General features: G+C 42.3%; 1 protein-coding gene across 1 annotated transcript; it reads left to right on the top strand.

Moving 5' to 3' along the window:
- The first annotated feature begins 3,795 nt into the window (after positions 1-3,795).
- On the top strand, positions 3,796-4,521 carry LOC112200043 (ABC transporter C family member 10). Its single transcript, XM_024341040.2, has 3 exons — positions 3,796-3,928; positions 4,040-4,334; positions 4,415-4,521. Exons 1-3 carry the CDS (start codon positions 3,902-3,904, stop codon positions 4,519-4,521), a joined length of 429 nt encoding a protein of 142 aa, XP_024196808.1. The 5' UTR covers positions 3,796-3,901.
- The last annotated feature ends 7,242 nt before the right edge of the window (positions 4,522-11,763 follow it).

The raw sequence follows: 11,763 nt of genomic DNA, 5'->3' as shown, positions 1-11,763 counted from the left end.
CCCACCGGGTCACGAGGTTCAAACCCTCATTCACTCCACCGGGTACACGAGGCTCGAAGCCTAACTACTCCACAAGCTGCTAAGGCTCAAGCCTATCTACCCCACCGGGTACATGAGGCCTACAGGCCCTCATAAATCCTCTACTCGAGCGAGGTATCTCAACGGGATCACTAAAGGGTAGCTCCCTTACAAAAGCCAAGGTCCAGTCCCTTGCATCCAAATCCTTGCCCCTGGCTAGGTACCCTCTAGTCCTCAATCTACCCTTCCGGGTATCAGAGGCTCAAGTCCTCATTTACCCTTCCGGGTATCAGAGACCCAAATCCTCATTCTACCCCATCGGGTACCATAGACTCAAGACCTCAGAAAACCCCACTTGGTACCGGAGGCGGGGTAAGCCAAGGTCCAATCCCTTGCTTCTAAGTCATCTCACCTCCCGAGCATTCTCTACACTTGGGGGACTTACTCATACCACTTATCACAAGTGGAGGTAGTACCCGACCGGGACTGTCATTGAGCTTCACGCTCATACTTGTCGTGCTGTGGTCTATTAATAGAAATATTGAAATTTTTCACCTATTGTTGATCGCAACAATTAAATTTCTTTTACATCCCATTAATAAGACCATAGGACAAAACTCCCACAACCTATCACCCGCTCAACATGAGCGAGCTCAATTCGTACATTCCCGTTACACATGAGCCAAACAACCGGGTTATGGCTTATACGTTCGGGTCAAGTAAGTTAGAGTTCCTTCCTCTAACCCATACTTGGTGGACTATCATGGCCACGCTATAGTCTCACTAGTATGTCGACCAATAGTTACTACAATACCGGAGCTCTATGCTCAAACTCACGGGCATCCTCGAGCGTAACCTAAGTACTAACTACGTGACTTGGGGGACTCGGCGAGTAACTACACTCCCGGTCCTAACATGTGTTCATCATATGCATACAACATTTACATATCATTATGTCTTACCGTGTTCATCACACATATCATGTCTTACCGTGTTCATCACACATCTTTGCATCATGCATCACATAAACATTCATGCACCTCGATGCATTTGACTCAAATGTCACTTAGATTGCCCTGGCGCAATCAATATGTATTTTGTACACTCTTATCTTATTTGCAGGTACTAGCGTGATGAGGGCCCCGTGGCACCAACCTACCCGTAGAGTTCCTTCTTACTTACGGAGTTGGGGGACTAGTATGGGTATAGCGTTCAACGAGGTCATCACTCATACTTGGCGGCATCACATTTAAACTCCCCAACCAAGAAGCGCCTCTTACTCGGGGACTTGGGGGACTTGTACATACCACCTATATTACATACCGCCAAGCATGATCAACGACCTCTTAGGTGGGCCCCGTGACATGGCTAGTCCCGCCTACGACATGCATCCGGTAGTCCGACACCCGAGCTACCTCGCTATGGTGGAGGTCGGCCGGTACCTCATAGGGAGGCCACCCTCCCATGCTCTCCAAAAGGCTTCAATATGTGTATTATGTCCCACATCGGAAATGTAAACTAGATGGGGACTTCCTTTAGCTATAAGAGGAAGTCCTCCCCTTCTTAGAAGGGATGGATCCATGATCCCCACACTTGTATCACTACAAAGGTCACTTGGCCTCACTCATAGTAGAAATATCTAAGTGGACGTAGCCTTGCCTCAAGGGCAAGGTGAACCACTATACATGCTTGTGTCTCTCTTTATCTCTCTCCCCATCATGATCCACACTCAGTTACTGTTCCGTATTCTTCAACAGAAACATAGACCATCTTCTTTTTTCTTGTAGGAATACCTTGTTATAGCATCCAAGAACCAGATCTTGTATGTCATCTTCAGTTCCCCTAGACTCCGGGTATGTTTACTTATTTTTGTTTATCTTTGTTCCCCTCAATCCTAGTCTTTTGAGATAGTGTGGCATGTTATGCTATCAGTGTTGATCTAGACTGATGATGTATACACATGTGAATTGGATTGACAATTTAGCAATATATGTCATGGATCAATGGATCTTTGAAATTTGTGAGTGAGTTCTTGAATGTGGGAGTGGGTGATGAGTGTTTGGGAGATTTGAATGGGTTTTGTGAGAGATTTCGAGAACGTGGATGAGGCATTTGGTAGTAGAGACATTCAATTGAGTTGGGTTGATGTGAGGTATGAATCAGAGTGTGGTGAGAATGAGGCTGGATTGAAATGTGGTTTTTTCGAAAGGGGGATTAGCTCCTCTGATTCAATTGAGTCTTGGAATATCAGATGTTATGGGGATGCCTTTGGAGTGCAAGTTTTGTGATCTTGAGTTGGCTGAGTTGAAAACGTTGCCTAGAAGTAAAGCTGATGATGGCTTGTTTTCGTGGAAAGCATGAAGTCGCAAACAAGAGGTCATGAGTTGAAGAGGCTGTTATGGGGAAGTGTTGGCAATGGAGTGTCGAAGATTCAGGTTAAGGCTTTGCAAAAGGACAGTGAGTTTGTGAAATTCAAGGGGCGGTTATCAGATCCAATTCTTGTCTATGAAGTTTCAGGTAGAGATGAAAAAGAAGTTTGTGGTGGTTTTTTTTGTAGATAAGGTTCTGGAAATGCCATCAATGGAATTGGGCAAGTTTGTACCAAGGAAATTGGCGCCTGTTTGGTAGATTCTCTTGAGTTTTTTATACAGGGATGGTTGCTGGGCATTGGTGTCTATTTCTAATGATGGTGGTGTATTACATACTGGAATCCTTAAGCCTTTTACAGTTTCTTCAGCTCTTCTGTTTATTTTGGATGAAGGATTTCACCCTTACAAAAGGGCATGGCATTGGTGCGGTGAATGTGGGTCAATCTCGTCCAAAGATGAACAATGAGGTATGCAAACCCGATGAAGATTACTGAGACTATGGAAGCCGTTCTGTTACTAAATCATTGTTTCAAGATGACTAGTAAATGGAGCAGTAGCCTCTCCTTAGATGCAATGGCATGGAGCTTTTCTCAGGTATATGCCAAATAATCTTTGGAAGCTATTAAGATGCTTAACCAAAGGTGGATAATCATAATCATTACTAGTGTCTGATAAAGAAAAACTACAAAACATGAAAAGTCTAATTCTCTGTCATCTGCAAGCATCTCCTTATTATCAGTTATTGGCCTCGAACCAAGAGTTTCAGGACCATTTCAATGCACACAAAGAAACTACTGGTTCTGAAAGGCTTGCACATGTCCCTTCTGTCCAAAATTCTGGAACATCATCCGGAGAGATTAAGAAGGTTTATGTAGAGAAGAAATTGAAAGGAAATAAAGGTGACCAGCTGATTAAGATAGAAGAGAGGGAAATAGGAGACACTGGTTTGAGTCCATACAGATAGTATCTGAAACCGAACAAAGGGGTCTTGCACTTCTCAGCCGCTGTTCTTTTACACCTGACGTTTGTTATTACTTATTAGTCAGATAGCACAGAACTCTTAGATGGCTGCTAATGTTGATAATCCCAATGTTAGCTCATCACAATTGATCTTGGTCTACTTGTCGATTGGATTTTCTGCAACATTTATTTTACTGTTCAGATCTCTGTTAACAGTTGGTTTGGGTCTTGAGGCATCAAGGGCTTTATTTTATCAGCTACTAAACTCTCTATTTCATGCACCCATGTCTTTCTATGACTCAACGCCTCTGGGAAGGATACTAAGTCGGGTATGCATTTTAACTAGAAACTTTAATTATAGACTGAGGACTTAAAAAGGACCTAATTGTTTTATGTACTGCATTTTGATTGTTTAGCTTTCATCTGATCCAAGTATCGTAGATCTTGATATTCCATTCAGCCTTGTCTTTGCTTGTGGAGCTACCATAAATGCTTACTCCAATCTTGGAATACTAGCTGCTGTTACATGGTAAGTCCTGTTTGTTTCCATACCAATGGTCTTTCTGGCAATTCAGCTACAGGTATGCTATTTGAGCTTCTTTTATATCTTGTTGGAATTTGAAATTGAAAGAGCAAAGCATGTTCTTTTGCGTGGAAACTTCTTTATATGACACAGTATGTCTTCCTTTTAGAAATATTACTTTTCCACTGCAAAGGAGTTGATGAGGATCAATGGAACAACCAAGTCTTTTGTAGCAAATCATCTAGCAGAGTCTGTATCAGGCGCCATTACAATAAGAGCTTTCAATGAAGAAGAGCGCTTCTTGGCAAAGAATTTTCACCTCATTGACACAAATGCTAGCCCATTTTTTCATAGTTTTGCAGCAAATGAGTGGTTGATTCAACGGTTAGAAATAATTTGCGCAGCAGTTCTCGCCTCTGCAGCACTCTGTATGGTTTTGCTTCCAACTGGAACTTTTAGCTCTGGTTAGTTTTCCTAAATTTTTCTGGAAGCCAGTGACTGGACTTATAGTTATGATTCTTTATAAATGGCTACGTAACTGCAGGGTTTATTGGAATGGCGCTTTCTTATGGTCTTTCATTAAACATGTCATTGATCTATTCAATTCAAAACCAGTGCACTATAAGGAGACTCAAAATATGGATCAATTAAAGGCAGACTCAAAACATGGATGAATATTTCTGGGATGACGGGGTTGGATGCCAAACTGAAAATTCTTACTGCAGGTATGCTTTTAATGATAAATTTAAACCCAGTTTGTCTTTCTGCCTAAGTTTATGTAGAGTATGGTTTCCTGTTTCTTTTAAGTTTTACTTTGGATTCTGATTTTGGGTCTTTTTGATGCAGCAAATCTGATATAAAGAGCATAAAGGTGAGGCTAGGGGTGATTAAGAAGAAGAGGAACGCTGTGCTGAAGTATCTGAAGAATAATGTTGCTGTTCTTCTCAAGATTGGCCTTGATATTAATGTATATGGAGGGTTAAGTTTCATGGCTCATTAGTTTTAATGTATATGATGTGTCAATTTCATCATTGTTTTGCTTGGCCTTAATAGAAATTAATACAATTCCCTAATATTTAAAGTACATTTGAATTTCATGTTATTTGTGGATCAACTTTCTAGTACCAAATACAGCAGGAAAGGGATATGAAAAAAACATCAGTTACTGATGAAGAACTTATGTCAGAAAACACAAATTACATCAGTTTGAAAACAAAAACTGATGTTAGAAAAGAGAAAATACATCAGTTTGGAAACTAAAACCGATGTCAAGAATGAGAAAATACATCAGTTACTAAACAAAAACCGATGTCTAGCATTACTATGAACATCGATATATAAACAAAAATGATGTCTACTATAAATATAGACATCAAGATATAAACAAAAACCGATGTCTAGCATTACTATGAACATCGATATATAAACAAAACCGATGTCTAGAATAACTATGGACATCGATATATAAACAAAACCGATGTCTAGCATAAATATGGACATCAGGTCAAACTATACTACAAAATGTAGATTGAATGTCTAGTGAAATATTATGTACCAAACACACGAAAAGCTTATGAACCACAAGCAAAAATTTATGAGAACCGATGTGTAATATATTATCAGACATCGTTTCTAAATCAGAAACGATGTTAAAATGGATAATTGTGTTGTTAGACCTATATTTCATTAAGCATCTAATGCCAAATATGAAGGTTTGACAATAGCTAAACACACCAAAATGGTGATCACATTAATGTTTTTACATCGGTTCTGGACCTTAAACCGATGTCTCATTGTAAAATAGACATCAGTTGTGAACTGATGTCTTAGTTTTGGCGATCTTTAACATCGCCCACTAAGACATCGGATTTTTTTTTTTAACATCAGTTGTGAACTGATGTCTATGAACTTTATCCTAGTAGTGGTTCTATCCTCTCTCCTCATTAATTACGCATTTAATACTTACCTACTGTTACTTTGTCAACATAAATACATTGACTAACTTAGGCATCGGAGAAGAGAAGACCGCCTAACGCGGTCTCCCTCTGTGCTTTACTTGACAAGTAGTGGAAGTTCTGAGAATATCACAGGTAACGATCCGCCTCTCGGATCAGCATTAACTTAAGACGACCAGCACGACCCATGGCAACCTACCAGGGTATAGTCTGTAATGGTACAATGTCTAGTGGTTCGGACGGTGAGGTTCCTGCAGGGGCAGACGGATGCAACGAGTCAATAAACACCCTATCCGCCACGTTGAGTGACTCATCAGACCCGGAATCCTCACCCCTCGAGATATCTACGACGCTAGCCATCCCACAACCCTAAAACCCAAACCAATCAATTCACACAAGATCTAAGCTATCCCTTTATCAGTTGCATCCAAGAACATCAAGAACAATTACCCAGAAAATGCCAAAATAAGAACAAAACGCACCCATATACTCAACCCAGATTCGACCATCTAGCAAATCCCTAGACCCCAACTCTCTATCAAACACCAAAACCCATCCCCAAAACTCTCTTTACACCCTCAACACACACCGGGGAAGAATGGATAACACCCCAAATAAAAAACCCAGAAATTGACAGAAGCAAACACGCAGAAATCCAATAGAACAGGGACGAGATTCAGATTACCAACCTCAAAAGTGAAGGCTTTGGTGCCATCGAAGGCGTTTCTCTTCACTGCAGGAGATCCTTGTGCTTCAAAGATCGATAACTTCACGGAATCGTAGCAATCTTCTTCTTAGAATGCAGGGCGAAGCTTGAAGACGACGATACTATGTAAAAAGTACGAAGTGTCAAACCTCCAGGTTTCCTTCTCTTTTATGTCAACATCAAACTAATCCAGGCCATCCGCTGAAAAACGACATCGCACCACAACCGTACACGTGCCCCACAAACGCACTTACTCTCCAGATTAACTGAGGCGATGCCTCAGTTACAAAATCAATAATTACTTGCATTAATAGTGAAGAGACGGGCGTGCTGAAAAGACGTTATCACACACGCTAACCCAGTCTTTGACGGCCACGTGGCGGGCATTGTCAAACTAAACGTCTACCCGAAGTAACCACTGACGAGGAAGACTACGAATCGACGGAGTCTCTGCTAAGTGCAACTTCTCTAGCAGAACTTCTCTCTATCCATCTTACAAGCGAGCTAGTCTCCGCTAAGCGTAACTCCGCTAACGGAACTTCTCCCTTTCCATCTGGCAGGCGAGATAGTCTCCGCTAAGCGCAACTCCGCTAGAGGAACTCCCTTTCCATCTTGCAAGTGAGATAGTCTCTGCTAAGTGCACCTCCGCTAACGGAACTTCTCCCTTTCCATCTGGCAAGCGAGATAGTCTCCGCTAAACACAACTTCGCTAGCGGAACTCCCTTTCCATCTTGCATGCGAGATAGTCTCCGCTAAGCGCAACTCCGCTAGCGACACTTCTCCCTTTCCATCTTGCAAGCGAGCTAGTCTTCGCTAGTGGAACTTCTCTCTATCCATCTTGTAGGCGAGATAATCTCCGCTAAGAGCAATGCTACTAGCGAGACTTCTCCCTCGGCACCAGGGAAGAAGGACCGCTGACCGCAACGCTATTCACCAGGCTACCGCTAGACAGGTCCTAGCAACATTTCCGGCCACTTATAGGCAGCGGAGGGACTCCCGCCAACAGCGATTCCTGAGGCAATGCCTCACTTTCACAACTACCGCAACGCGGCGTTGCAGTCAAAACATGGTCCTCCAGGACAGGTAGGGGGACGTGTCAACACAGTTTGATGGCCCTGATCAGGCATGTTGACCCCCGTCACTTGGGTATCAAAGAGTAGGTTCGCTATCCAACACCCTCTACTCAGTGCAGCTCCCCTCAACAAACAATACACCGGCCAAACGGAGGTCTATCTTAGCCGGGGAGTGGGGGACTCCCTAGGGGGCCTAGCAGGGGCCCATCTGAAAGGGTATAAAGCGTTTGTTCAGTAAGTCCATGGTTGACAATGCACTGACGCTAATTATGCTTTTGCAAGACTGGCAGAAGCAACGCTTTGAACCGCTAGGCAACTCCCCAACCAAGATTGCCCTCCTTGACTGGGGACTTGGAGGACTTGTGCTTACATAGCAATTTGCAAGCATAATTAGCTATAAAAAGCCACGCTCATGGTACAACCAGTAGTACCAACTAGCGCCAACTGTGTGACCTACGGAAACACAGCCAAACAGGCTACCGCTGAGCCCCGGCTGATGCGCCGCGCCAAATAAGCATCAGAAGCCCCAAAAGTTGGAACTGAAGCACATCAGTCCCACATCGAAAACATGGAAGAGCTCGGCCTCTTCCCCACCTATAAAAGGTTCTCTCCTCTCTTCTTATTAATTAAACATTTAATACTTACCTACTGTTACTTTGTCAACATAAATACATTGACTAACTTAGGCATCGGAGAAGAGAAGACTGCCCAGCGCGTTCTCCCTCAGAAGCCTTATGTATTTCACTTGACAGGTAGCGGGAGCTCTGAGAGCATCATAGGTAGAGGTCCGCCCATCGGACCAGAGTCAACAAAGGTTTAGCTACCGCTGAAGTTTAAACATTATCAGGGAGTGAGCTCGTTGTCATATGATATTTTCTAGGAGTGTAGCATAAGCAGCATTACAAGTGGACAATGGCACAACATGTGACCAGCATGTTTGCGTGTCAACCAATCATCATGAGATATTTAAACGTCCGCAAGTTGGTTGAATCAGTCCACAGAATCTCCATGGATTCTATGTAAGAACAGAATAAGTATTTTCATATCCTTTGCATAGGACTGTTTCAGTCTTAATTTCCCTAAGGAACGGGATTTGTAAAACGAACGAGAGGCTTTAGAAGCAACCAATGAGGATTTTGGTTGGGCCTGAGCGTCTGAAACGTTATTTGAAGCAAGTTGGTGATTGCAGCATCACCTGGGGCGCCATCACCATGATGGACACCATCCATGGTGTCATGGATAGGGACTGTGCCAGCCCTAGGCTGGTGGTGGACGGCGGTGGTCACACTTAGTCCAAGAATCAACCTTTGATTCATACTTCATTTCGCTCGAGAGAATGGATGTCAGTGAGAAGTCTTTTGTAGACGGATCATCATATCATGACTAGGATGATCTATCCTATCATGACAAAGCCAATATGTGTCTAAATCCAATAGATCTTCTCTCATAATTTTTATTGGATTAATAGCTCGAATAGTGACATAGAGTCCACTAGAGAGACACATAAACTTCTTTAATATTCGCCTTTGTTCGCAATCATTAGAGTTATTGCAAATAAACTCATTTCCGTTCTCTACATGTGTTTTTGCACGGAATCCGTTGGCTATTCATAGGGTACGATTTGCCCTAAGAGTGTAGAGAGTTTCTGTGACAATAATCAAGGTGCCATTTGGCAAGTGGAACTTGGGGTATTCCATGTCCTTGAATTAATACTGATGACCCAGCTATCGTAGTCACAAAGTAATATGCTTAGAATCAAAATTGAGTCATAATGAAAAGAACTTGAAATTTTATTCATAAGCCAACGGAGTTACATCATTGTCTCTTTGACCAAAGAAAATCTAATCCAAAATGCTAGCTAATGCAAAACAATGGTACTCGTCTAACTTTTTTCAGTAATTCCAAAATAAATGTGACCAGGTGAGTAGAGAGATGTCGGTGGAGCAAGGCTCGCTTAAGTACCACTAATCTCAGAAACCTTGTGATCCATCTTGCAGTAATATCGATTCGATAGTTCTTAGCAACCATCAATGCAGAGACGGGGAAGGTAGAGAGTGTCGTGTCAATCAACATCGCATCTGTGATCTCTTTACCACAGAATTCCATTAAGGATTTAATGCAAAGTGCTTCTGAGTTATAGTCAAGAACTGACTTGAAATCACCAGGTCAGGAAGCAGGGAGTCACGGACGTTGCCAAATCTTTCTTCAAGTAGACCCACATGATTAGTCATACACTCGTACTGGAGCGAATCATCCTTATGACTAGTCATTAGGATGATGGCTTTCGCCTTATTTGCCTCTAAGGCTGCTCTATTGGCTTCCAAAGCTTGAGCTTACTCAACAATTAGCACGTCCTGGCTAGGCTCGAGAATCGTATTCAAGATTCCATCGGCCTTGAGATGCTGGCGAACATCACGAACCCACCTGTGATATTCAGAGCCAGTTGTTCCCAATGGAGCAAAGTCCAATTTGTTCAGGTTACTCATCCTAAAAGAGAACAAGAAATTAGGGTTAGTTTCGGAGCGTAAAAGGCTACCACGAAAATATATAAAATTTCTGAGCGTAGTGGCTCCCAAGAAATTATGAATTTATGAGCGTAATCGCCTCCAAGAAATTCAATTCCAAGAGGTATTGGATTAGATTGAAACAATGACGTAAGTGGTCGATCATAAATTCTCTACAAACTCTAAGTTTGGAGATCTCAACAACCTCCAAGCTTAGAGTGAGCACGAACCCCCACCGTTCGGCTTAATTAGGTCTCCCTTATGATGAAGAAAGGGGGGTAGAAGAAGGGAGTTTGCAAGTCCCCGAAAAGGAAGAGAAATTGAATTTAAAAACTCTAAAAAAAGAGAACTTTTAGGAAAAAAAAAAAAAAAAAAAAAAACCTCAAAATAGGTTGCCGGAAAATTTAACATGAAAAAATCACTGGAAAAAGTTCTCGGAAAAGTGGCCTGCAGTCGTTGACCGGTGTTTACTGTTGACCGTCGTTGACTAGGGGCCGACCGAGCTGACCTGGCAGTGGGGTCCAGTGCTGACGTGGCAGTGGGGTCCAGTGCTGACGTGGTAGTGGGTCCCCTGAATGCTGACGTGGCAGTGGGTCCCCCAGGATGCTGACGTGGCTGCTGACTGTTCTGCTGACGCGGCTGTGGGGTCTGTGGGTCTGCATCAGTGGGCTTGGGCTTGGTCCTGGGCTTTTTTCCCTCCTTTTTTTTGCTTTCTTCTGCCGGCTTTTCTGTTGGTCGGTTCTGCTACTTTTATACTGGTTTTTGGTATTTTTCTTCCGGTTCCTAGATCCTGGTATCGAAGAGCTGCTGCTGGAAAAAAATTGGTAGCAATCGGAGGTCCGGAAGGTGGTGAACCGGTGCAGGGATCCCTTTTTTTTTTCTTGGAAGGCTGGTTCGATACTTCCGGTGGCCGGTTCGGTGGTTTTTCGACCGGTTCTGGTGGTACCGCCGCCGGTTCTGGAATCCTGGGATTGAGGGCTTCAATATATGCGGCGGTGGTGGCTAGGGTTTGAAGGCTACGAATTTAGGGTTTTAGGATTAGGGCTTCGTGCTGATAACGTGTTTAAGGAAAACAGAAATTGGGAGAGAATTAAATCATTTTTTCATTGATAATAGGGGCCTATTTATATAGAGGATTACAAGGCATAGAATCAGAGTTCTACAAAGAAACGTAATATTACAATTGATTGAATATCTCCAAGATTCTCCGATATTATCTCTAATTATAACTCTATTACCACTAGGTCAAGTAACCTAGAGTTTGGGCCAGGCACATATTCTGGATTTACTTGAACAAAATCATAATTGTCAATTTTCAATTGATAATCAAATAATAATTGGCTAAAGGCTAAACATATTACCAAATTTTAAATATTTTAAAACATTGGATATATTACTAATCAAATAATCCAAAATATTTAACAAAATGAATGTATACCAAACATCTGGGTACATAAGAAAATTCCTTGAGGAACAGCAGCAATGTAGTAATTAATATTATTATAAACTACTGGAGGTGGAGGTTGAGTGATTGCCTGCATTTGTATTAGCAACGCTAACATCAACGAATTAGGCAAAAGTGAGCTTATACAGACAATTAATTAAAATCAGCAACATGACGTACAATTGAGCTGTCTATAGTAGTGTTGCTACTT

This window comes from Rosa chinensis, chromosome 4 (assembly GCF_002994745.2).
Source record: "Rosa chinensis cultivar Old Blush chromosome 4, RchiOBHm-V2, whole genome shotgun sequence".
Classification (NCBI taxonomy): domain Eukaryota; kingdom Viridiplantae; phylum Streptophyta; class Magnoliopsida; order Rosales; family Rosaceae; genus Rosa; species Rosa chinensis.
This window is presented reverse-complemented; position numbering and strand designations above follow the sequence as displayed.